Source organism: Alnus glutinosa, chromosome 10 (genome assembly GCF_958979055.1).
Source record: "Alnus glutinosa chromosome 10, dhAlnGlut1.1, whole genome shotgun sequence".
In the NCBI taxonomy this organism is placed as follows: domain Eukaryota; kingdom Viridiplantae; phylum Streptophyta; class Magnoliopsida; order Fagales; family Betulaceae; genus Alnus; species Alnus glutinosa.
Window position 1 is genome coordinate 28804082 of NC_084895.1, and position 26935 is coordinate 28831016.

At 37.1% G+C, this 26935-nt stretch overlaps 1 protein-coding gene across 1 annotated transcript in view; it reads left to right on the plus strand.

The window, feature by feature from the left end:
* LOC133879977 (callose synthase 2-like) overlaps positions 1–26726 on the plus strand; it is a 42242-nt gene extending 15516 nt beyond the window's left edge. Inside the window, exons 17-43 of the mRNA XM_062318811.1 lie at positions 34–86; positions 181–241; positions 10460–10541; positions 10619–10668; positions 10764–10850; positions 11637–11774; positions 11890–11984; positions 12172–12256; positions 12336–12496; positions 12602–12725; positions 12820–12920; positions 13005–13131; positions 13862–14013; positions 14311–14423; positions 14522–14647; positions 14764–14832; positions 14930–15122; positions 15206–15365; positions 15689–15808; positions 16149–16267; positions 16387–16470; positions 18344–18456; positions 18552–18781; positions 24741–25538; positions 25647–25697; positions 25841–26026; positions 26220–26726. Coding sequence (XP_062174795.1) covers positions 34–86; positions 181–241; positions 10460–10541; positions 10619–10668; positions 10764–10850; positions 11637–11774; positions 11890–11984; positions 12172–12256; positions 12336–12496; positions 12602–12725; positions 12820–12920; positions 13005–13131; positions 13862–14013; positions 14311–14423; positions 14522–14647; positions 14764–14832; positions 14930–15122; positions 15206–15365; positions 15689–15808; positions 16149–16267; positions 16387–16470; positions 18344–18456; positions 18552–18781; positions 24741–25538; positions 25647–25697; positions 25841–26026; positions 26220–26468 — 3927 coding nt within the window. The 3' untranslated portion in view covers positions 26469–26726. The remainder of the gene's footprint in view (positions 1–33; positions 87–180; positions 242–10459; positions 10542–10618; positions 10669–10763; positions 10851–11636; positions 11775–11889; positions 11985–12171; positions 12257–12335; positions 12497–12601; positions 12726–12819; positions 12921–13004; positions 13132–13861; positions 14014–14310; positions 14424–14521; positions 14648–14763; positions 14833–14929; positions 15123–15205; positions 15366–15688; positions 15809–16148; positions 16268–16386; positions 16471–18343; positions 18457–18551; positions 18782–24740; positions 25539–25646; positions 25698–25840; positions 26027–26219) is intronic.
* Positions 26727–26935: the final 209 nt, after the last annotated feature.

Below are 26935 nucleotides of genomic sequence, written 5' to 3' on the forward strand. Positions count from 1 at the left end.
CTTTGTTTCTTTCAATCTTTTGATATCTTGCAGCCTCGGCTCTATGTTGGAAGGGCAATGCATGAGAGCTCAATTTCTCTTATCAAGTAAGAGGACAGAGTTGAATTTTTGGGTCAGCGTGGCTTGAATGAGATTCACCAATGCTCTCGCTGATTAGCTTCTAATTATTCTCATTTCTAGGTACACTTTGTTTTGGGTTCTCCTGCTTGTATCAAAATTGGCGTTCAGTTACTACATAGAGGTATTTCATTAATCTATCTTCAGAACGTTGGACCTTAGTGTCACTGCAATGCCTTTCTTTATTGTTGCTATTTATCATTATTTCTCGCAAGAGTAATGCTAATATCACACCCCCATTATACTGGCCTGATGTGACAGTACCCATCAACTCTCCAAATCAGTCCTCATTTAAGAAAATAATAATAAAAAAAAATTAAAGGGCTGATGAGTACTGCCCATGTCAACCTAATGAGATGGGAGGGGGATGAGGGTATGGTATTTAGGATTTCTCTTCTTGTAATGATATGCCTTTATTTTTCTAAATTATATATTTCAAAAAAATAAGTGCTGATTATTGAATTGATGGTTGGATTTATTTACCCAAATAATCAGATATTTTATTTAAAATTTTATGCTAAAATTACCTCTATGGTTTAAACTTTAACAGAGAAATAAGTAACATTTTGGAAAACATTGGTGTGCATATTGCAGATTTATGGTAATATGTTTTCGGTATTGACTAGTATTCATTCTTGTGATATATAGTTATACTATCTGGGGGTATGTCAACAAAAATGTAGTGGATGGACAATAAATGCTCACTAGGTATCTTATTTTTTATTTTTATTTTTGTAAGTATATCATGTTAAATCACTACTTATCACAAAAGCTTAAGCTTATAGGAAGAGGTAAATTTAATAATTAATCAATCCTTTAACACTCCCCCTCACGTGTGGGTTCAAACTCCATTTTAATAGGTGAGGCCCAATACATAGAATATTTTAATTAAATAGGGGCAAATTGATGGAGTCATGATTCGAACTCATAATCTTTGGCTCTGATACCATGTTAAATCATCACTTATTTCAAAAGTTTAAGCTTATAGGAAGAGTTAAATTTAATCATTATTCAATACTTTAACACATCATTCAATAAAAAATAGAAGGGTTACAAGCAACAAAAAGTTCAACATGGATGGGCTCCCCAATAACAAACCTAAAACAAAGAAACAACGTCGAATCTAGAAACAACAAATAGAAAATGGGTGTGTTTATGACCCCAAAGAGGTCAAAAATGCCCTAGTCCTTTAAACCTTGGGCCAAAGCCAAGGAATGGGCCGCAAAAAGCGGTATAAGCACCAAAATAGAAGGTAGGGGCGTGACCTTCGCGAGACCCTTCAACCCTACCCAAACTCATAATGAAAGGGACACAGACAAGGGCATGACCCTCGAAAGACTCTTCAACCCTGCCCGTACGGGTATAGGAATTACCCTCACGAGACCCTTCAACCCTACCTACCTGAACTCCCAAAAAGGGGACGCAAGTAGAGGTGTGACCCTCGAAAGACCTTTCAACCTTACCCAAACCTCTGCTAGGTAAAAACTAAAACAACCACCGAGAGGAGGTTGAAAAGGGGGACTGTAACCCACAAACAGCAAAAACAAATACAAAAAAACAAAAATAATAACAGAAAACCAAAAAGAAATTCCAACAACAACAACACTAGCAGATGAAGCAGGGAAGGAAGGCGGAGATTGGCAAGAGTGTGCGGCATGTGGTGGCCACGCTTCGGCATGCGGAGGCCACACTCTTGTGCGTGGTGGCCGGATGAAGACGTGGAGCACAATGTCGAGTAGCAGGGCAGCCGCTGGTGCCGATGGCGTGGTGAGGCTGTGGACGGAGGGAACTAGATCTAAGTTGGAAAAACTCAGATCCACTTTCCTTGGGTGGCGCGTGGGGCTCACTCTTGGCGAGAACGGATTGTGGAGTGGAGCGGCGGCTCGATTTGGAGGAGAGGGACTGTGAAAGAAGCAAAATCGGCGCAAATGTTGCCATTTCGGTAGGAAAACAAAGGGAAAAAAACAGAGCAAAAAGGACTAAGGACAAAGAGAAAAAATACTGCACAAGGTGGAGAGGAGGAGGGGAGTTGGGAGGGAGAAGAGCTCATCCCTCCTTCCCCAAAGACACCACACAAGGCAGAGAGAGACCTCCCTAGGGGAGGGGGATTTTTTCAAAAATAAAATGGGAGCTTCTCTCTCTTCAAAAAAAAGAGAGAAGCTGTTTCAGAGAAATATAGGCAATTTGATGATATCTTATTTTTTTTTATTAGTGGCAACTAAATATCACTTATACATCCTTGTTAGAATACTAATTAAATAATTAAGTTCACAATTTCCTATCAATTTAAGTTAGCTTAAACTTTTGGCACAATTGGTGATTTAACATGGTATCAAAGCAATGGTCTTGAGTTTAAAACCTAATTTCATAATTTATCTCCAATTTCAGTTAAATATTTCATGTGCTGGGCTTCACTTATTGAGGGAGAGTTTGAGCTCACACGTGAGGAAGTGTTAGAATATTAATTGAATAATTAAATTCACTATTTTCTATCAACTTAAGCAAGCTTAAACTTTTTGGATAACAAGTGATGTAACATATATGATGGTATTAAAATATCATTTTTTGGATGATTTTAATCGTAAAAAAATTGGATACATTTTGGAGTATGTTTTTTATATTTTTTTTTTGTTAAGTAAGAGTAATATCATTAAAAACGCAAAGCGCAATCAAGTAAACATGGGGTATACAAGAAAGGCAATTAAGAAGAAGAAGAAAACAAAATAAGGAAATCATTAAAACTAATCACTAGAGGTGCAAGGAACGCAGCTGTCCAAGAGTACAAAGAATGAAAGAAAAAGGCATTGAGCTCCTCTATGGTTCTTTCTTTGTCCTCAAACTGTATATCATTGTGTTCCCTCCACAAGCACCACATAAGGCAACAAGGAACCATTTTCCACATGACCACACTCCGAGAGCGACCACCCGTCCACCAGCAAGCAAATAAATCTACCACTCGAAGAGGCATTACCCAAGACAGACTGAAGCGACTAAAGATGGCATTCCAAAGAGTGCGTGCAACCTCGCAATGGAGAAGAAGGTGATCCACAATCTCCCCATTCATTTTGCACATGCAACATCTATCAATCACAATGACATGCTTCTTTCTAAGATTGTCCAAGGTAAGGATCTTCCCTAGCGCTGCCGTCCAAGCGAAGAAAGCCACTTTCAAAGGAACCTTGCTTCGCCAAATACTTTTCCAGGGAAAATGGACAGCCTCTTTGCAAGCAAAAGCCTTATAGAAAGATCTAACCTCAAAAGTCCCTTTGTGAGAAGGAGACCACCAGAGCTAATCTACCCCATCACGATCTACTTTGGAGGAGTACAATAAAGAGAAGAAGGAAGCCAAGACGTCCACCTCCCAGTCGTGGACCGCTTGAAAGAAGCTAACATCCCAATGATAGGACCCGCTCACCACAATCAAGTGGTCTGCAACGTGTGCATTCTTGTCGCAAGCTATGTCATACAAAACTGAAAAAGCTTCCTTGAGGGGCATCTCACCACACCGCACATCATCCTAAAAACGGATCCTGGACCCATTTCCCAAAATAAGTCTGGTATAGCTACAAAACAAGCTCCAACCCTTCCTAATGTTCTTCCAAAGCTTCACTCCGCGAGACCTAGAGGGGGTATAAGGAACACCAACCACCAGCCCAAGTAGAACCATACTTTGCATCCACAACAGATTTCCACCAAGCCTCTCTCTTATGGGCATAACGCCACAACCACTTCCTTAAGAGCGCCTTATTGAAGATCCTCAAGGAAAAATATAAAAAGCCCCCTAAACTAATAGTCGATTTAAAATAGCTCATTGAATTTCTAAATGTGCCGAAGTGACCCATCAAAATACCAATGTGTGTCAAAAATGCTATTTTTTTTATTATATTCTTATAATACCCCTATTCTCTTAAAAACTAAAAAAAAAAAAACTAAACTAAACTATTTTTTTTTTTTTTTTAAAAAAAAAAAGAAGATAAATGCAAAATCAATACATATGGTTGGCCTAAATTACAAATCGCTCATTGCGGAATAAAAAATAATTCAAAGGTCTTCAAGGTACGCAAAAAATTACAATTTAGTCATTGTAGTCAAATTCTGTCATAATACCCTTATTATTCTTCTTTTCTTCTTTTCTTTTTTTTTTTTAAAATTAATTTTTTTAAATTTTTTTAAATTTTTTTAGTTTTTTTATTTAAATTTTTAGTTTTATATTAATAGTTTTTTTAATTTCTTTATCTTATTTTTTTTTTTTGGTTTTAAAAAAATAGTTTTTCATTAATTTTTTATTTTAATTTTTAAGAGAATAGGGGTATTATAGGAATATAATAAAAAGTGGCATTTTTGGCACACATTGGTAATTTGATGGGTCACATTAGCACACTTGAAAATTTATGGGGCTATTTTAAAATCAGCTGTTAGTTCAAGGGGCTTATATATATATATATATATATATATATATATTTTTCCCTTCTATATTCTATGGAAAGAGTTTGAAAGTTTGGAAACACATCGAAATGCTGGGATATATGGAATAGAACTTTTCTCCTTTGATCGTTAACCGTATGTAAAACATCGTATGGTCTACTGTATGTCTCATTATCTATTTAAACATATGTAAAACATCGTAAAATATATTCATACTTGCATTCAAATAACAGGGCTCAACAAAAACATATTTAACATGCTTTTATAAAATAATTCAGGGTCAGTAAGTTTATACTTAAAACTTAGGCTTAATTTCCTGATCTATTTCTTCGAGTACAAACTTTGTACTTTGTCTGAATTTCATTATATCTATATTAGACTTCTTTAAGCTTTTTCTAAAACCCTAAGGGTCACATAAGACCTTTGGTCATTCCTTTTTCATCAAAATGATCTCAATCTTTATGTTCTGGGTAATCTTGGTTGAACGGGATTCACTCGGATATCGATTAGAGCTCTTTGTGGCTCCCACGATTAAATGGTCTTCGACTGGAGCTCTCGGATCTAACTCCGTTGAACGGATATCAACCAACTATCGACTGAAGTTCTCAGGACCTGTCTCGGTCAATATATGTTCGAACGCTGACATGCAGACTCATGCATATCAATGTAAATCACATTTTTATACTTCATTCTCATTTTAACATAATTTGGGCAGCACAATGATATATTAATGCACGTTTCCAAAATGCGTGCAAACCCCTTTTTACGTTTTGTATTAAAATAACTCTAAAACCCTATTTTATAACAGTCTCAAAATAATAATACCACTACTTGCACCACAATATCGCCAATATACATATAGTATATATACATAATATATAACATTCCACGAGCATCATAATGATGCTTTTACGACTGTAGCATGTCCACATATGAACTCATACAAGCATTAATATAACACTATAAATATATTTCATTACTGAGTATATTTTTATATGGGGATTACAACTACGCTATAAACGCATTGTTCAACCACGTATACTTCATACGAGCATCACAATGGCGCTTTAACAAATTACACTGAATGAAAAGCTATAGTTTAGTTATTATACCTTAGAAACTTTGCTTAACTGAATACTTCAAAACTTCGACACCAAGAATCCACTTCCACAAGGATTTGCTACTCATGAACCCTTCCCTCATACTCAAAACACTTAAAATTGAGATGAATGAGAGAGAGAGAGAGAGAGGAGAATTTGGTATGAATTTTCAACTGAACTTCAGCCTCTATTTATATGCAAAATTCTCCTCTCGTTCAAACGGGCCCCATCTCGTCGAACGGGATCTTTCTTAATTACTAAGAAATCCAAATTTCGGCGCGGAATTTTCATTGACACACATCACGTTCCAACGGTCTGTTTCCCGTTAGAACATTTTTCTTAGCCGTTAAGTAAGTCTGACACGTATTCCGTACTAACGCAATCAACCCCGTTCGAACGGAAAGGTCAATTATGCACGTAAGTCAGTAAATCGATCCTAAATTTTGCTAGAAGTGTCAGAATTACATATATGACCCTAATCTAGAAAGCTATTTTTGACACGCACGCAATGGACCCTCTCCAAAAGAGTCCTGTTCATCCGCTCAGCAACCCCATTCTGCTGTGGAGTATGACTAACTGTGCAATGTCTGGGTTGAGTCACTTGATTTTCTTTCTAGTTTGATTCTCAATTAATGCCTTCCATTGCTTGAAAGTTAAAGGATCCTGTTTTTTGGTCATAAAGCAAACCCCATTTGCTCAGGATTGTCATCCCCTTCTCACTCATATGAGCTAACTGCATATGTCATAACTGGGTAGTGTCTAAATCTGGATCATCTGAAGAAGATACAATCGCTGAACCTGTCACCGTATTGCCCTGAAGAAAGTAGAGGTCATCAACCTTGTTACCTTTCATATAACCAATGAGCCTTTGCTACCTTCACTGGAATACTTGTATCCAAGGGAGTCTAAAGTGCCCAAAGAAATAAGATTTTTCTCCAAATCTGGTATATGTCGAACATTCTTCAAAGTCCTCACGATCCCGTTATACATCTTTATTTTGATTGTACCAATAGCAACAATCTTGTAGGCGACATCATTTCCAATCAAGACTGAACCACCATTGACTAACTCATAGGTAGTAAACCAATCCCTTTCAGGGGACATATGAAATGTACAAGCAGTATCAAGGATCCACTTGTCGTTATTGGATGAAAGGACTTATCTACTAGTGATAAAGCCAAAGTGGTAGAGTTAGATTAAGTCTCTTGCTGTTTAGATAAATGTTACGATAGTTGAGTTGTAATACGCTAGGTCTCTATATTCAAGGGATAAGGTTAGATAGATTATGCTACAAGTTTTGTTGATGTAAATCACATCTAGAGGTTATCTAGATGTTTCGGTATTCTATATATTCAAGCCACTATCATACAGTTGATGTATGCAGATTAACAAATAAACTCTAAATCCGCCCAATTTGAATCCGAGAAGGCAATGAGTTGCTTGGAAGAGTTTCTGTGAATGCAGAAAGTATGAGAAATGGTTGACTTCAAATATCGCAAGATACGCTTCACTGCAAACCAATTTTGCATTGTGACAACATTGGAGCCACATATCTCACGTCCAATCCACTCTATCATGCTCGCACAAAGCATATAGAAATCGATTATCATTTTGTCCGAGACATGGTTGCTGAAAAGACTCTAGATGTACGTTTTATTTCAGGGCAAGCATAGCTGGCAGACATCCTCACAAAGCCTTTGACTGCTACACGCTTTAGTCTACTCAAATCCAACCTCAACGTTCAGTTACCCACGTTGAGTTTGAGGGGGCGCATTGGATCAAATGACTTATCTACTAGTGATAAAGCTAAAGCGGTAGAGTTAGATTAAGTCTCTTGCTGTTTAGATAAACGTTAAGATAGTTGAGTTGTAATACACTAGGTCTCTATATTCAAGCAATAAGGTTAGATAGATTATGCTACAAGTTCTGTTGATGTAAATCACATCTAGAGTTTATCTAGATGTTTCGGTATTCTATATATTCAAGCCACCATCATTCGGTTGATGTATACAGATTAACAAATAAACTCTAAATCCTATATAGTCCAGCAAGGATGTGAGAGACCAGTTCGGAAGCTTCAATGGGTTTGCCAACAGCTGCTAATAAATGGGAGAATCCCTACGCTTTCTGAAAATAAGCAGAGATTGTTTGAGCCCCTTTCTTTGAGGTGGACACTTGTTGTTTAAGTTGCATGATTATGGATTGAGATTGAGCAGAAAAGAGAGTTTCCAATGTGAGCCATACTTCACGGGAAGTTGAGAGTCCAATGACATGGGGTAAGGCTTCTACGGAGAGGGTGGAGATAATAGCATTGAAGATCATCCGATCTTGATGATACCAGGATTTGCAACGAGGAGACCGGAGGTGGTGTCGGGAATGAGCTAAGGGGGTCGTGGAGTTGTTCCATCGACATACCCGAACAGGTTTTGACCTTCAAAGGAAGGGAATCATGAGAAAGCGCTAGAGAATGTAGTTGTCTTGGGTGAATTTTTCCGAGATGTGATGATGCACATTTTGGATCTGTGTTGGTGGGACGGAGGAGGGAAGAATGGTGGAGATAGGAGGGGAAGTGTTTGTAGAATTGGTTTCAAATGCAAGGATAGCCATAGATGTGAGTCTTGAGAAGGCTCTGATACCATATAGGATTTAGAGTTTATTTGTTAATCTGCATACATCAACCGTATGACAGTGGCTTGAATATATAGAATACCGAAACATCTAGATAACCTCTAGATGTGATTTACATCAATAGAACTTGTAGCATAATCTATCTAACCTTATCCCTTGAATATAGAGACCTAGTATATTACAACTCAACTATCTTAACATTTATCTAAACAGCAAGAGACTTAATCTAACTCTACCACTTCAGCTTTATCACTGGTAGATAAGTCGTTTGATCCAATAGTCGTTAAGACGACCATCTGAAACGGTAACTGCAATGACAAGTTCTGAACCCTCATTTTGTTTTCTTTAACAACACCCGCCATAGAAGAGGAACTTAGCTTATCACCTTCCTCTTAATTTTACAGCTTCTGACACTTGTATTTATAATAACCATACTTTTTGCAATAGTGACACTTGGCTTTCTTCTTGGACTTGGATTGTGATCGACATCTTGATTTACTTTTCCTCGAATCCCTCTCACTAGATCGACCTCTAAAATTAGAGAAATTTTCCGAATGACCCTTAACAAATAAACCCTCTTCTTGATTATCACTACCTTTTCCATTCAATCTAGTCCTCAACTCCATACAATTCAAAGCAGATTTAACATCCGCGAGAGATATGTTATCTCTATTGTACAACATTGAATTAAAAAAATTATCAAACATATCCGGTAGTGAACACAACAAAATCAAGGCTTGATCCTCATCATCAACTTGAACATCAATATTTTTTCAAGTCCATAAGAATTTTTTAAAATTCATCAAGATGATCATAAATACACGTACCTTTCATCTTGAGGGTATATAATTGTTGCTTCAAGTACAACCAGTTAGCAAGGGACTTCTTCATATGCAAGCTCTCTAGCTTCTTCCAAAGTCTAGTGTCAGTTTCTTCATCGGCGGCTTCTCTCAAAACTTCATCTGAAAGAGACAACAAAATTGCACTGTGGGCTTTTTCTTCAAGTTCCTTCATTTCTTCTTCTGATGATGTTGATGGCAGCTCGCCGTCCAAAATCTTTTCCAAGCCTTGTTGTTATAACAAAGCCCTCATCTTGATACGCCAAAGATTGAAACTATTATGACCATCAAATTTTTCCACTTCAAATTTTCCAGTAGCCATCCCGCAAAATAAAGACCAAATATTTGCCTTATGTTATTCAAAAATTCATAAATGCTTGCAAAGGCAGGAAAATCTTTGGTAATATGAAAACAAGCGAAATATATTTCAGTAGAGCATATGATGTCGATTGCCCGAGGAAAAGATGTAAGTGCAGAATGGAAGAAAAGATGCTAGCATGACTTTAAATTAGTCTAGATATTTTCCTTATGTTATTTGAAAATTCAAAATGCTTGGAAAGGCAGGGAAATTCTTGGTAATAATATGAACAATAACTTTTTAAGTTCAATGATAAACCAAATAGTTGACAATAGGTGTATGATGGAGAAATATTGAGTGTCCTTATCAGATGATATGTATGTGATGTGGGAGATATAATGTGACCATGTATTATGACTTGTCTAAGTGTTTCAGTAACATTTGTTTTTAAAACTATATAACATCTTCAGGGTATATATAAAAAAAGAAAAAAAAGAAAATCAGAATCATGTGATATATCAAGATAATAAGTTGCCAATGAATATGTTTGTGCATATGCATGGGCGTACAAAATGGAATTTCACCAGTCTTTCATAAGTGATCAGACATGTATAACATGTAATCTTAAACATTTGGCTGATTGGTATAATTTACTGCAGGACTTCTAGTAGCCAAGTGATTTAAACATATTAGTTTGATATTAGATTTATTGGTAAAAGATATTTCAATAAATATAAACCTAAATTAGTTATGGATAATATATAACTTGTGCATTCTGATACATCTGATCTCAATAACGATTTCTACCCAATGTCGTTGACAAATGTTACTCAATATATTCATTATATGCATTGTGGTCTAGTTGGAGAAGGTTGAAAAATCTAATCTAATTTCTGGGTTCAAGTATTTTTGATAAGTAAAATTCTGCAAGACTAAGACGGAGGACGTTAACTGAATTTTCTTTTTTTTTTTAGGGGGAGGGCAGAACAAAACTGCACCGCTTCTGGGTTCAAGTATTGATTAAATCCAACTGAATTTTTTCTTCTTTGCAGATTAAACCTCTTGTGGGTCCCACAAAACAAATCATGGAAATTCGTGTGAACAAATTTCAGTGGCACGAGTTCTTCCCTCAAGGTAACAGCATGAGTTTGATGAATTTTTTAAATTACATTGTGTAAAAGAATTATAATGTCATCAGTTGCTGTTTGCAGCCAAGAACAACATTGGTGTTGTGATTGCACTTTGGGCTCCTATAATTATTGTACGTTTATGTTTGTCCCAGTGCCATATCTTTCCCATTAATTGGTTAGTTATGTTCACTTTACTGTAAATTTCTAATGGAAGAAACCTGTTCAGGTCTACTTTATGGATACTCAGATTTGGTATGCTATCTTCTCCACAATTTTCGGGGGTATATATGGTGCATTTCGCCGTCTTGGAGAGGTTAGAGGGGCTCCTCTCGTTTGTTCCTATTTAACTTGGTAGTAAACATCCTTAAATTGAAGACTTATAATGAGGAATATGGTTTAAAGGATAGTTCACCCATCACCTATCAACACTGATAGGATCTACTCTATATGTTTTGTCCAACAGGAAAAAATTGATGTAAATTATTAGTGACAAGAAGAAAAGGCTGATAGAAAGAAATGTATTATTATCATATGCAGAACAGTTCAGATGTACTTGACCCAATAATAGTTGGTACTTAAAGGGAGGGTACATCTTGTGGGTGTGCAATGCTAACAAGATACCAAAGGATGTAGAAAACTAGCTTTTGTATGTACAAATCTCCACTCTCCTAGTCTGATATCATTCTGTTGATCTTCTGCCTTTACTATAGATTTGAAATGTTTACTGCTTGATTGATTTTAATGTTCTATTGTTAGCATGAGCTCCATGAGAACATATATTCTTAAGCATGATTCAACCTTTACTCCTGATTTGCTGCCTGGGAATTAAATGTCCTAATGTAGACATATAGAGTCACATAAATTCCATACGCATAGATAAGTTTCTGGTTTTGACTACTCTTCAACTTTCTGTAGTATGTTGGTGTTACTAGATTAAGCTCTTACATACAAGTTTTCCATTCCCATATGTGTTAATAGTGCAGAGAAATTCTCTCTTTGCATAGAACATACATAGAGTTCAAGAAAAACAGTGTGGTTTCCTTTGGCTGGCGTTGTTAATAAGTGTCTTGAACACTCAGCCTAATGTTTTACTTTTCAGATTCGAACATTGGTATTGCTGAGGTCTCGATTCCAATCCCTGCCAGGTGCTTTTAATGCCTGCTTGATTCCAGTGGAAAGGAATGAGAAAACCAAGACAAAGGGACTGAAGGCCACTTTCTCTCGCAAATTCAATGAGGTTTGGTTACTCGTTTACACTGCTAGCAACCATAATTGAAAGCGACTGATTAACCCAATTCAGCACCTGTTTCTTTTGGTTCCCATGAGGATTTTTTTTTTGTCTGTTATTTCAGATCTCAACTAATAACGAGAAGGAGGCAGCAAAGTTTGCTCAGTTGTGGAACAAAATAATTACTAGTTTTAGAGAGGAGGATCTAATAACTAACTGGTAAAATCACAATCCAGCTTTAGGATATGTTCTCCTTAATTCTTAGGTGAACCTTAAGCGTTTCTATATTTTATTCTTCTTTTTCTGTCTTGGAAATTAAAACATTAAATGTGATAAATCTTGATTTTTCTTTCTCTTTAGCTCAAACAATCTGTGGCTTAAAATACTTAAATTTGTAAATTTTTAGGGAAAGGGACCTGTTGCTTGTTCCATATTCGGCCGACCCTGATCTGGATCTTATCCAATGGCCTCCATTCTTACTTGCTAGCAAGGTTTATCTACTCCCAGTTAAATCCAACCCATAGCCTCACTAAAACTTGTAAATGTATTAAACTTGCTCTTGCTGTATAGATTCCAGTAGCATTGCATATGGCCAAAGACAGCAACAGAAACGACTATGAGTTGAAAAAGAGATTGAAAGCAGACAATTACATGCATTGTGCTGTTCGCGAGTGCTATGCTTCATTTAAAAATATAATCAACTTTTTGGTTCAAGGAGAACGTGAAAAAGTGTGAGTTTGTTACTATCTGATACATATCTAATCAAAATAGCAAAAGAGCATAATTTCATGTGTCTGATATATTATGTTATTTCTTTGATGGTTTCCTGTGTCCAGGGTTATAAAAGAAATTTTCTCCAAAGTTGATGATCATATAAAGGAAGAGACTTTGATACGTGAATTGAATATGAGTGCTCTCCCTAGTCTCTATGAACAATTTCTTAAACTTATCGAGTATTTGGTAATTGTTTCACCAGATAAGCTTCACATTTTTTTTTCTCTGTTGAATTAAGGTTGGTAACAAATCATAACCGAATTTAGTATTCATACAACAGTTATTGAATAAAAAGGAGGACAAGGATGAGGTTGTAATTGTCTTGCTCAACATGCTAGAGATTGTGACCAGAGACATAATAGTGGACGATGAGGTTCCAAGGTATTTTATTTGGTTGCAACCGTCTCCTCAAGTAATGCTAATGTGCTAATACCAGTATTATCTTTCTGTTATTTTCTCATGTAGTTTGGTAGATTCAAGTCATGGTGGCTCCTATGGAAAAGATGAGGGCATGAAACCCCTGGCTCAACAATATAAGTTTTTTGGTGAAATTAAATTTCCTGTACTAGAAACGGAAGCTTGGAAGGAAAAAGTAAGTTTCATTTGCAGTGTCACGAATATAGTGCAGCATAAAAGTGTTAAAATATTAATTAAATAATCAAATTCACCTCTTCCTTTCAGCTTAAGGTTTTGGAATAAACGGTAATTTAACATGGTATCAAAGTAGAGGTTGTGAGTTTGAACCCTGGTTCTTACAGTTTACCCCAATTTCAATTGAAATATTCCATGTGTTGTTTGGTCCCACATGTGAGGAGAATTGTTAAAATATTACTTAAATAATTAAATTCACCTTTTTCTTTCAGCTTAAGCTTTTATGATAAGTGGTGATTTAACAAAAAATTGCTATGAGTAATTCACCCAGAATACCAATTGTTACATTTATAAAAGAAAGGAGCCAGTCCTTACGTAATTCCATAGGTTGACCTAACGGAGGTCTAAGGGTGGCGAGGCACTCTTTAAAAGATATCAACTATAATTTAATGTTCTTTCTTACAATGATGTTATGCTACATGACTCAAAAATTAAATTTGTTCTTTAAGACAAAGCCCCAAAGCTAAATAAATAAATTGAATGATATATAATAAACTTTTTAGCATTGCAAAAAATTATTCTATTTATTTGTCTTCTTTAAGATAATCATCTTCATATAAAACAAAAGTATTTTGTACTTATAGAAAATATACTCTTAATTATCAACTTTTCCACCCCTTGTGATTAGTTCTTTGTTCTGTTCCTGCATAACCCCATCATTGTCTAGACAGATTAAAAGGCTTCGTCTATTGCTTACCGAAAAGGAGTCTGCTATGGATGTGCCATCCAACTTGGAAGCTAGAAGGCGTATTACTTTCTTCTCCAATTCATTGTTTATGGACATGCCTGCTGCACCCAAAGTCCGAAGTATGCTTTCCTTCACGTAAGCTCGCTAAGCATTGACCTTTCCTTACCGAAGATATTGCACGTTTCCTTGCATGCATGAGTACTGTGTATATTGCAGTATCACTTCATGAATTATGCCCTCTTGGGTTTGACTGTCAGGGTTGATTCTTTAACTCAAGACCTGAGTTCTGATTCCAAATTTTTCCCATTGTTTAAGATACTTTGATATGCTAATTATCTAAGTTTCTATATAGTATGGTAGATCTGTCCTTTACAATAGATCTTAATTGCAACATATATTACCTCACATATTTGCCCCCTTTTTTTTGTGTAGCGTCCTAACTCCTTACTATATAGAGGATGTTCTTTTCTCCATGAGTGACCTAGAAAAGCTAAATGAAGAAGATGGAGTTTCCATACTTTTTTATTTACAAAAGATCTTTCCAGGTTCTTCTTCTTCTCTTTTAAACAACTTATTGGCTCTACTCATTAATTTCGGTTGTCAAACCTGACATGCTCTTTCATAACATGGTGATTTACTACAGATGAATGGAAAAACTTTCTAGAACGGGTCGAGTGTAACAACGAAGAAGACCTCAAGACAACTGAAGGACAGGAAGAAAAACTCCGTTTATGGGCATCATATCGAGGCCAGACATTGACCAGAACTGGTATAAGTTCTCTCTCTCTCTCTCCGTCTCATAGACTTGAAGATGCTTTATTTTCCTTTATTTGATAAGATTTATGAGTGTTCTCTGCATATCATCTCTCACTCTCAAAAAATAAGTACGAGGCATGATGTACTACCGGAAAGCTTTGGAGCTTCAGGCCTTTCTGGATATGGCAAAGGATGAAGGTGATTAGAGAAAGCTTGGCTGTAAACTTCTCATTTCATCATCTCTTGCAGAGTACGACAACTTATTTTTTTGTATATGCTAAATGTTTTTTTTCAGATCTAATGAAAGGCTACAAGGCAGCTGAAAAATTAGATAGTGAGGAGCCCCCGAAGAGTGAAAGGTCATTGTGGGCACACTGTCAAGCAATAGCTGATATGAAGTTCACATATGTGGTATCATGCCAGCAGTATGGCATTGACAAACGGTCTGGTGATCCTCGTGCTAAAGACATTCTGAAGCTCATGACAGAGTATGTCTCTCACATTAAATTGTTGTCATCTTGTTGCTTCTCTAAGCAACTGCCAATTATATTTCTCATTTTCGTCGTCTCAGGTACCCGTCTCTTCGGGTAGCTTATATTGATGAAGTTGAAGAAGCTTGTAAAGATAACTCAAAGAAAACAGTTCAAAAGGTCTATTATTCAGCTCTTGTAAAGGCTGCTTTACCGACAAAGGCAATTGATTCTTCTGAACCAGTTCAAAATCTAGACCAGGTATGTATCTTAGATTATTCTGGAAACTAGATTGGATGATGCAAGAATTTAAATGCTGATGTAATGTTTGTCTAGCACAGCTTCCTGTACTGAGAAGTGATACATGGCCTCTGTGGTTGAGAAAATAAAAATTGGCACATGATTTTAATTTTTTTTAGATATTTTTTTTTTCTCCTTCCACTTCTCAGTTCTAAATTCTGAGAGTTGCAATATTTTTTATGATTGTTCCTTAGAATCCTACCATAGACATTGTATGCCCGGCAAGTTGCATGTAAACTTTTCCACCTATGCTCACAAGTGATTTTTTTGATATTCTATTACAGGTCATTTATCGAATAAAGCTTCCTGGGCCTGCACTATTGGGTGAGGGGAAGCCAGAAAATCAAAATCATGCCATTGTCTTTACACGTGGGGAAGGCTTGCAAACGATAGACATGAATCAGGTACCAGAACCATATCTATGTGGTGTTTGTATGAGTGTATTTTTGTGTGGTTTATGTGTGTGCGTATATGCACATTTAGAAAGTATTGGGAACTTAAGAGTGACACCTCTAAAAGTTTAGTCATATATTTGGATGAGTGGATTGTGAAAATGTTGCATGGATGCGTCCCAAATTGGTTTCTTATTAGGTGAGACTAGTTATATAAGTGATTTTAATAAGCTCCAATTGTAACTTTGAGTAGTCATTTTGTAGTGTAATCTGGATGTGGCTAGCACTTCCTTGTGTCATGACACTTAGTCTCTTAGGTGAAATTCAGATTATTAAGCAAACTGTTCTACAGGATAACTATATGGAAGAAGCCTTCAAAATGAGGAACTTGCTGCAAGAATTTCTTAAAAAACATGATGGCGTGAGATTTCCAACAATCCTTGGACTTAGGGAGCATATATTTACTGGCAGGTACATCTGTTGTGTTGTTAATCTTAAACTGGATTGTGGTTGTAGTGCTGCTGGTAAATAAGACTACATATATGTGATTGTTGTCTTGCTCATTATGATTTTGTGGTTAATTTGTGCAGTGTTTCATCTCTGGCATGGTTTATGTCAAATCAGGAGAATAGCTTTGTAACTATTGGGCAGCGACTGTTAGCTAACCCTCTGAGGTAAGATCTCTCTCTCTCTCTAGCTGGCTTAGTTTGTAAAGTCTCTTTTCATAGTACAAGAGGCCTAGTACAGAACCTGCCTATACCAGGGAATTGAGGTTTATGGGATGGAAGAAAGCACCTCCCATTTGTGTGGCTCATAAACATAGACAAGTGGGCCTCTAATAAACCAAAAAAAAAAAATGTTAGTTTCCTATTTGTGCACTGAAATGAGGTTCCAGCAATGCTGCTATTTTTGTGTCATTTGTTGGTTTAGCGTGATTTACACTCACTCAGGTGTTACTTATCAAAAAAAAAATTACACTCAGTCTGGTGTTATGTGTGCGTTGAGCAGGATTTTCTGATCCATTATCTTTACTTTCAAGTTATTATTGGGTAGGACTGAATTGCAAACTGGTTCACTAAGTGCAGTCGGTAAAATTCTCAAATAACATATCTTTTATGGCATCAAACAATGAAAATATGATAAGAATGTGATTTTATTGAAGAACGACTTCAAACAATTCCTCCCAAGGTGACGAGAGTAGTTGGTATTTTCTGCATGCCTTTCTTCCTCCTAGGCTATTACATAACTACTATCGAGAGGAGTTTTGCCAACAAGGAAACTCTCTGCCAGTGAGTTTATTTAGGATACTCAAATATTTCTTGTAAAAGAAAATAACAAAGAACATGGAAAATAATCGTGCTCTACGTGATCCTTTCCTACTCTGTTTTGGGTTGCCAAAGATAGCTCAAAATGCGTGACCTGCAGACTTTCCATGTACTAACAGATTGCTCCCCAAGAACTGGCATGAATGGCAGACCTAACAAAATGCTACAATATATATTTTTTTGCATGAATAAGCAACTTTTACTAAAAAAAGGATCAAAGTACAAACAAAACAGTCCAGCCTAAAGCTGGAACACAGATGCTTAACAGCATCTACTTACAATCTCCTGCATACAACCAATGCCATAGTACCTATTTTGAAAGAATCTTATCCTGTAATCCCCAATTGCAGCACAACTCCTTGTTCTCTTCAATCTCTGAATCTTCCTTTTGCCTTAACTCGACTTCTAAATTCCCAATCAATGCTCTTAAGTATTTGCTCAGTTCTCAGCATATTACCATACTTAATGTCATTTATTTGCTTCCATATGTGACACTGTCGCACCCCATGCCAGTTTGCATAAAGTTCCCTTCATATATTTTCCTTTTAATTCTGTTAATCCCCACTCCATGACTTCTTCCCAATCTGTGCTTTGATCACCAACTAAACAAATGCTACAATATTTTACCAAATTTTATAAATCTTCGAGAAAAAATTGAGTTCAGCACAAGAATCCGATCTTTTGAATGTGGAATTGCTTTTTATGCTTTATTTGGATTTGTTGAAATTATGCAGGAGTCAGGACAACCCAAAATTTCCATCTTTCTATATTATTTGGTCAAGGTTCAAACGTTTGGGTTCAAATTTCAAAATTCTCCCCTCAATTGACCAATTGTAATCTCATCAATAAAAATTTTGATACGACCATATTTTTTGAAGTTTAAACCATTTTCACTTAATTATATTCAACATTTTTAGCTGTGTTCCAAGTTTCTGAACCACATTTTTTACCCCCATATCATTTTGGGATTTGTAAGCCCGATTCTAGTGACAAGTTACAAGTAATAGATGAATTTCAAACTATGAACTGAACCGTTTGAAACTATATTATGCTTAGTTACCTTCCTAATTTTACGTTAATGTATGGAACTATGATATGAATGAGACTTCTCCACCGAAATTTTCATTTTTTTTGTCAGATTTTTTTCCCGTTTCATGTGTCTTTTGGTTATTTATCTTCATGTCTGATGCCCTGAATCCTTAACTTTCTGCTGCTCGTTCAGAGTTCGATTCCACTATGGTCATCCAGATGTGTTTGACAGACTGTTTCACCTTACTAGAGGGGGTGTCAGCAAAGCTTCAAAAGTCATCAATTTAAGCGAGGACATATTTGCAGGCATTTTCTATCTGGAGAGCTTGTTGCATACTAGACTAAAGGTGTACATAATTTTGGCTTGACCACTTATATTTCCATGCCTTCATTGTCCACAGGTTTCAATTCTACATTACGTGAGGGCAATGTTACTCATCATGAATATATACAAGTTGGTAAAGGGAGGGATGTTGGCCTTCAACAGATCTCAACATTTGAGGCAAAGATAGCTAATGGGAATGGTGAGCAGACATTGAGTCGTGACATGTATAGGCTTGGGCATCGATTTGATTTCTTCCGAATGCTGTCATGTTATTTCACCACTATTGGTTTCTATTTTAGCACCATGGTATGTATGAGATGTGACTTATTTTCCCACACACACACACACTTGTACACATATATATTATTATTATATTAATGTGTTGAGTAAGTGTTGAAAATGTTAAGTCCCACATTAGAAAGATGTCACAGGTGTAAGTGGTTAATATAGCATTGTTGGGCTCAAACCCATAGGCTTATGATTTGGGTTGAGTATTGTCCCAATATATTATATTATGGTCTCGCTAGCACACTCCCCAAGATGTCAATCTTCTCAACACATGATATCAAAGCCAATTGTGGTGTGTGGTATGGTGGATGATAGTGATGCCTTTCGTGGTTGGGGCAAGGACAATGTGTGTGCATGGATGGAGGGTTCCTTTCACAATTGGAGCAAGGACCATGGTGCATGAAACAAATAAAGCCCACATTGTCCATGAAACAGATAAACCCACAAGAGTCATAAAGCTTTCGTTCGAGGGCAAGTGTAGTGATGTGGTGGTAGACTCACACGTGAAGGGAAGATTGTTGAGTTAACACATGTGAGTGTATGATGCAGTGGAAGGCGGTGCGAATTTGGATCAAGCAACATTAATCCAAATAGATATGGAATTTGCCAAAAAGTAAAGATAACTCTCTAGATAAAAATCTAAAATTTTCGTTGATAAATGATAATAGAATACCAAGAGTCCCAAACACAAGGCCTTTTATGGCTACCTTGATAAAAACAAAACCTAGTAGTAGAAAATACCAAAAAGACCTCTATTAACATCAGTTAGTGCCACATGTTCTACATCAATTTTAAAAGAACTCATTCTTGAGTAGTGTCTAGATACAAAGGATCTTTCTGACAATGATACTCTCATAAATCCGTAACGTTGAAAGCTTTTGATATTCTCATATCTTCAGGTAGATCTACAACATAAGCATTGCTATTGATCTTCAAAATTTTAATGGCCATACTTCTTTAGCTTGAGCTTGCTATAAGTCCCACCTGAAAATCTTTCTTTGCACAAGAATACCATCATCATATCTCCCTCCTGAAATTCTTTGTAACTATGGTGTTTATCCGCGTCTATTTTGTACTTTGCATTAGTTGCTTCCAGTTTCTGCCTAACTTCTGCTTGTACAGCCTGAACTTGCTCCGCCATGTTCTCTGTTGCACTCTTTCCAAGAACATTGGGAAACAACACTAGATTCAAGGCATGCTTTGGTGGCTTCGAATAAACCAAGGAGAAGGTGATCTTCCCGTTGCACTATGAGCCGCATTACTGTAGGCAAATTTGGCTTGGGCTAAGGCATGATCCCATCGCTTTGGTTTGTCTCCATAAATACTTCTAACTAAATTCCAAAGCCTCAAATTCACAACCTCTGTTTGACCAATGGTTTGTAGATGTGCTGTGCCACTAAATTTGAGAGATGTATCAAATATCTTCCACAAAGTAGCCTGACAACCACATGAAAGAGCAACTGTGCGATGTGGGATGCATTAGATGTCTTCCAACAAGGAATAAAATGTGCCATCTTTGAGGACATGTCAACCACAACAAATACCGAGTCTACTTCTCATTATGTATGAGGGAGACGTAATACAAAACCCATAGACAAATCCTCCCAAATATTGTTAGGAAAGGATATGCTCAAAATACAGTCTTTTGAGCATGTCCTTTTGCCGTTCGGACACACGTAACACTTCCTCACAAAGTTTCCCATATCTCTCTTCAATTGGGGCAAATAATATCTCTCCTTAAGAAGAGATCTAGTCTTGTCTCTTCACAAGTGACCATTGAGACCTCCCACATGCAAGTCTGGAATAATTTTATCCCATAAAGATACTTGAGGAATACACAAGCGATTTCCTCATAAGTGGACCACTTTCGTATTTCGTCACTAAGCTTTTCACTAAAAAATGTCACAGGCCTTCCATCTTGAGACAGAACAGCCTTTTCTCTAAAAGTTTATCAAAATTCAATAAAGCCAACACATTTGCAGTTCCCAATTGTTTCCTTGATCAATGCAAAAAAAAAAAAAATTACACTTCTTCATCCCATTTAATTTTTCTCATCTTCAAACCTTATTTGGATTTGCTGATACCCACTTCGCAAATCAATCTTGAAAAACAATTTTGAACCCTCCAACATATCTAACATATCATCCAACCATGGAATAAGAAATTTGTACCTCACCATAATTTTATTTATGGCGCAACGATACACTCATATACATCAACTCCCAACCTTCTTTGATGGTGATAAAAGCTCTAAATGGTGATAAGGCTCTGGGCCCTGATGGTTTTTCTTTGGCTTTCTTTCAGACCTGTTGGGAGTCATAAAAGAAGATATTATGAATTTCTTTGATGAGTTTCATGCTCGAGGTAAGTTTGAAAGGAGCCTCAATGCTACTTTTATTTCCCTTATCTCCAAGAAAGCTGGGTCGGTGGATATTAAGGACTTTCAACATATTTGTCTTATGGGTGGTGTCTATAAAATCATCTCTAAAGTTCTAGCAACCAAGCTGAAAACGGTGTTGGAGAAGATTATTTCTAGGTTTCAGAATGCGTTCAGCAGAGGGAGATAGATTTTAGATTTATTCTTGGTTGCTAATGAATGCCTTGATCGTCGAATTAGATCAAAGGTTTCGGGTGTGCTTTGTAAATTAGACCTAGATAAGGCATATGATCATGTTAATTGGGATTTCTTGCTATATCTATTGAGCAAATGTGGCTTTGAGGAGAAATTGATAGATTGGATAGCGCCTTTTATATCTACGGTGCGCTTCTCTATTTTAATTAACGGTTCTCCCTCTGGCTTTTTCAATAGCTCTTGTGGCCTAAAACATGGGGATCCTTTTATCCCCTCTGCTATTTGTTGTTGTCATGGAGGCTTTGAGTAGAATGTTGTATTCCATTGTGAATAGGGGGTTCTTATCAAGATTTTAGGTGGGGTCGAGGAATAGTGACGAGCTCCTTGTGTCTCATTTACTATTTGCAGGTGATACTTTGATGTTTTGTGAGGCAAATTCATATCATCTCCATCATATGCGTTGTCTTTTTTTATGTTTTGATGCTATTTTGGGGTTGAAGACTAAATTGTCAAAATTAGAGTTAGTTCCTACTGGCGCCGTAGAAGATGTTGGAGGTTTGGCTTGTATCCTTGGTTGTAGGGTGTCCTCTCTTACTATGAAATATTTTGGTCTTCCTTTGGGGGATTCGGACAAGACTAAATTAGTCAGAGGAGGTATTATTGAAAAGATGGAACGGTGTTTGGTTGGTTGAAAGAGCTTTATTTGTCTAAGGGTGGTAAGTTGACACGGGTTAAAAGCAATTATAATAACTTGCCTACTTATTTTCTCTCTTTTTTCCATCCTCATTGGTGTTGCTAACCGTACTAAGAAACTTCAGCGAGATTTTTTGTGGGGTGGAGTTGGTGATGAGTTTAAATTCCATTTTGTCGGCCCAAGATATTTACTCTGATTTTCGTTGGTGGTTTGGAGGTTAAAAATCTAAATCGGTTTAATTGATCTCTTTTTGGGAAATGGTTATAGGGTTTTGCCACGGAGAGAGAGGCCTTGTGGAGATTGGTGGTGGAAGCTAAATATGACGTGGGGAAGGAGGTGCTCTGATGAGGTTGTTGGGTCTTTTGGGGTTGGGGTATTGAAAAACATTAGGAGGGGGTGGGGGAATTCTCTAATTCATTAGGGCTTTTACAAGAAACCTTTGAAGGAACCATGACAATTTAAAGCCTTCCCATGTAAACAAGTCCACATTATCTCCACCTTTGTACGTCACATCCACATCATACTGTCAAGGGCTACCCAACAAAAAAATTACTAGCATCCACTTCTATCACATCACGAACAACTTCATCCCTATAATATTTTCCCATATAGGAATAAGACAAATTTCTGCTACCTTTTATCGTAAGCCCTTTCTTCACTCAACCAATCAAGTAAGGAGAGGGATGAACCTCCCCGTTGGCAATTTCAAATGATCTACTGGCTTTTTTGCCACAAAATGTTTACAACTCCTGTTATCAATAATCAAGTAAAAAACTTTCTTATTAATGGTGCAATATGACCTGAAAATATTATCGCGTTGTAGTGGATCCTCCTGCTTTTCTGAGCACAAAACCCATTGCAACACTAAATTAACTCTCTTTCCTTCTTCTTCCTCAACTCCAGCCGCATCATGCAGCTCATTACCAAATAGTAGTTATTCTTCTTCTTTCTCAGATTTCTCCTCTTACTCGACTAAATTGGCGGGCTTCTGTGGTGGGCATTTATTAGAACGATGACCAGGTCTGCCACATCTAAAATATTTTTCTAGTGCAGCCTTTGCATAAGGGTTGGTGGGTTCTAACACTTCACAGTTATTAGAACCCATGATTTGCTTCACCCCCAACCGCCACTATCAGAATCTCTAAATTGAACCCCAACCGATTTTGGTTGACTAGGAGTGGCTGATTGTGGTGTCTTTCCCTTGCCCAACATTGCATGGCTTATTTGTGAATTACTCCTACGGGGACACTCAAATCTGCCACCACCCATCTTCTCTAACATCTCTACCTTCGAAGGCATATTATGCACTTTTTCCACAAGCCAAAGAACTTGCAAACCGATATTTCCTCTTATGCTAGGCTTCAACCCATTAAGATACCTAGCAACCCTTTGTGCTTCCATTTCATCCAAATTGTTACGAGCTGACAATCTAGAAAATTTAGCGGTATACTCAAAAATAGATTTATCTCCTTGCAAGCAATTTTGATATATGTGGAAGAGGTGTTGCTCGTAATCCGGCGGTAAAAATATCTCCATCAACAATTGGCACATCTTCCTCCATGTTCTAACTGGCGTTTTTCCTTGTCGTTGCCTATAATTGATTCCACCAAACTACAGTCATGCTCTTTAACCGAAAAGCCACAAGTTTCACCATGCGCTCTTCCGAAACCTCCATCATCTTGAAAAATCTTTCAACTTCCAAGATTCAATCCAAGAAATCTTCAATGGAAATTCTCCCATTGAATGTGGGGATATCAGCCTTTAACCAATATTCTTTGCAGTCCTCATTTCTTCCCCTCGGTTTAAATTGACCAAGTGCCTCATCTTAATCACCTACACCAGAATCTTCTTCCTCAGAGGCTGGTTGACAGTAATGAAAACGAATAGTACATCTCATATTGCGCTGATTTGACTGATTTGGATTTTGTTGAACACCATGTGGACCGCGAGCAAACTCTCTGGTGCCTTAAACATTGGCATCTTGATTTTGGTTGGCATTGCGTCCCAATTTGGCAAGTATATCACGGATCTCACTACCTGCTCCCGTAGTTCCTAAAACTTCACACTTGAAACTAGTTGTCCATGAACAACATTACTGGAACTGCTTCCTTTGCCTCCGTTATTGGACATCCTGCCAGAAAAATCCTTGCTCTGATACCAATTGACGCAGCGGAAGGTGTTGAGAGTTTGGATCAAGCAGAACTTATCCAAATATATATGGAATCCACCAAAAAGTAGAGAGAACTCTCTAGATAAAAGTATTATATTTTGATTGAAAAATGATAATATAAATACCAAGAGTCCCAAGGACAAGGCTTTTTATGGCTACATTGATAAATCCAAAACCTAGTGGTAGAAAATACCAAAGTTACCCCTACTAACAAATTAAGAATAGTAAAAGTCTTCTGAAAAAAAATACCTCTATTTTTTCTTTCTAATTTTTCCATGTAGTCTAGTGCCACCTGTTCTACATTAGTGTAGAAATTTAAGTCTCACGCTCGGAAGATATCACACGAATGGGTGGTTATTATAGAATTATTGGTCTCAAACCTATGATTAAGCTTTTGAGTTAAGTGGTGTCCCAATATGTTATATTATGGTCTCGCTAAAACACTTCCGAAGATGTCAATCTCCCCAACAATATACATATGTAATATTACTAATATGATCTTATATAAGTATTTAAATCACTCTGTTCTTGGTTTTGACAGCTGACAGTGCTCACAGTCTATATGTTTCTCTATGGCCGCCTTTATCTCGCTCTCAGTGGATTTGAAAAGGAGCTGAGTGCTCATCCAACTATTCATGACAACGAGGCTCTTCAAGTAGCTCTTGCTTCTCAGTCTTTTGTACAAATTGGATTTCTAATGGCCTTGCCTATGATGATGGAAATCGGTCTAGAAAGGGGCTTCCGTAAAGCATTAACTGATTTCCTAATAATGCAATTACAGTTGGCTTCTGTCTTCTTCACATTTTCTCTGGGAACAAAGACCCACTATTATGGAAGGACATTGCTTCATGGGGGTGCACGATACAGAGGTACAGGCCGTGGCTTTGTAGTGGTCCATGCTAAGTTTGCTGAGAACTATAGGCTCTACTCCCGCAGCCATTTTGTCAAGGGGATTGAACTGATGATTCTGCTTCTTGTGTACGAAATATTTGGTCATTCATATAGAGGTTCAGTTGCTTATATTTTTATCACTATATCCATGTGGTTCATGGTTGGGACATGGCTTTTTGCTCCTTTCCTCTTCAATCCATCAGGCTTTGAGTGGCAAAAGATCGTTGATGACTGGACAGATTGGAATAAATGGATAAGCAACTATGGAGGGATAGGTGTACCTCAAGAAAAAAGTTGGGAATCTTGGTGGGAAAAGGAACAAGAGCATCTCCGCTATTCCGGGAAGCGTGGTATCATTGTTGAGATATTGTTAGCACTGCGGTTTTTCCTCTATCAATATGGGCTTGTATATCATTTGAACATCACAAAGCATACCAAAAGTTTTCTGGTATTTGCTGTCATTTTCGCTGACATTTAGAATTGCATTTGAATATTGATGATGTTAATGACTCTGATGTGGCTACAATAGTTTTAATTACTTTTAGCTGGTTAACAGGTTTATGGAGTTTCATGGATTGTGATCATTCTATTATTGTTCTTGATGAAGGTAAGTAGCAAAAACCTTCCGACTCCTACCTATCTTAAAATAGCTGTAATTTTTTTTTTCTTCTTGATGAGTTTTTAGTGCCTGAAACTAAATTCATGCCTCACGTAGAATTTTATTTTAATACTTCAGTTGAACTTTTGCAGGTTGTGTCTTTTGGAAGACGGCGATTGAGTGCAAACTTCCAGCTTTTGTTTCGATTGATCAAGGCTCTAGTTTTCCTGACACTCCTTTCTGTTTTCATTATTTTAATAGCACTTCCTCATATGACTCTTCGGGACATCATAGTCTGCATTCTAGCATTCATGCCTACCGGATGGGGATTGCTCCTGGTCAGTAAACTGTTTTAGTCCCTCCATGTGTCCTATTTACTTTCTGTTGGCCTTTAACTTCTCCTTTTTCCAAGGCCTTTGCAAGCTTCAATTTTGATATGTATCAAACTAGTCCCTTTCCTTTCTGCTCTGATTTAGTGTATTCTTGTTTGTCATTCTTTCTTTTGATTTGATGATGTTTTGTTTGATATAGATTGCACAAGCTTGTAAACCGCTGATTGTACGAGCTGGATTTTGGGGATCAGTCAGGGCACTTGCTCGTGGGTATGAAATGATCATGGGCTTGCTTCTGTTCACCCCAGTTGCAACCTTGGCTTGGTTCCCATTTGTTTCAGAATTCCAAACACGAATGCTCTTCAACCAAGCATTCAGCAGAGGTTTACAGATTTCCCGTATTCTTGGTGGACAGAGGAAGGATCGCTCCTCCAGCAATAAAGAGTAAATGAATTTTCCAACAACTGTCCATTAATGTAAAGACTCGGTGTTTACCATATCATCTAGAAAAACCATTTCATCTTCGCGTTTGTATGTATTTTTGAGAACTTACAACATATTGTACATGTCCCACATGATTGATAAATGTAGATGTCTATTTTGTGTGGCCTTTGAAGGAGATGCAGAGACTGTAGTTTTGGCAATCAAAGAAGACCCTTCTGCTATGAATAGGAGAATAGATGGAACCATTCATGATTAAAAGACATGCTATCCTCTTCCTGTGTTTGGACTGTTAATTTTGCTCCTAGATTGAGTGATAGGTTTGCTCAGAACTTAGCTTTATGAGTCTCATGTTTTAACGTCCAGGGGCCTACTCCCATCTCTTCCCTCCCTTTCTTGGGTGTTTGCTGCACAGAACGGATATGGTCTATTCCCCACTGCTCCCCACTTGTTTAAATGTGCAACTTTTCTCAT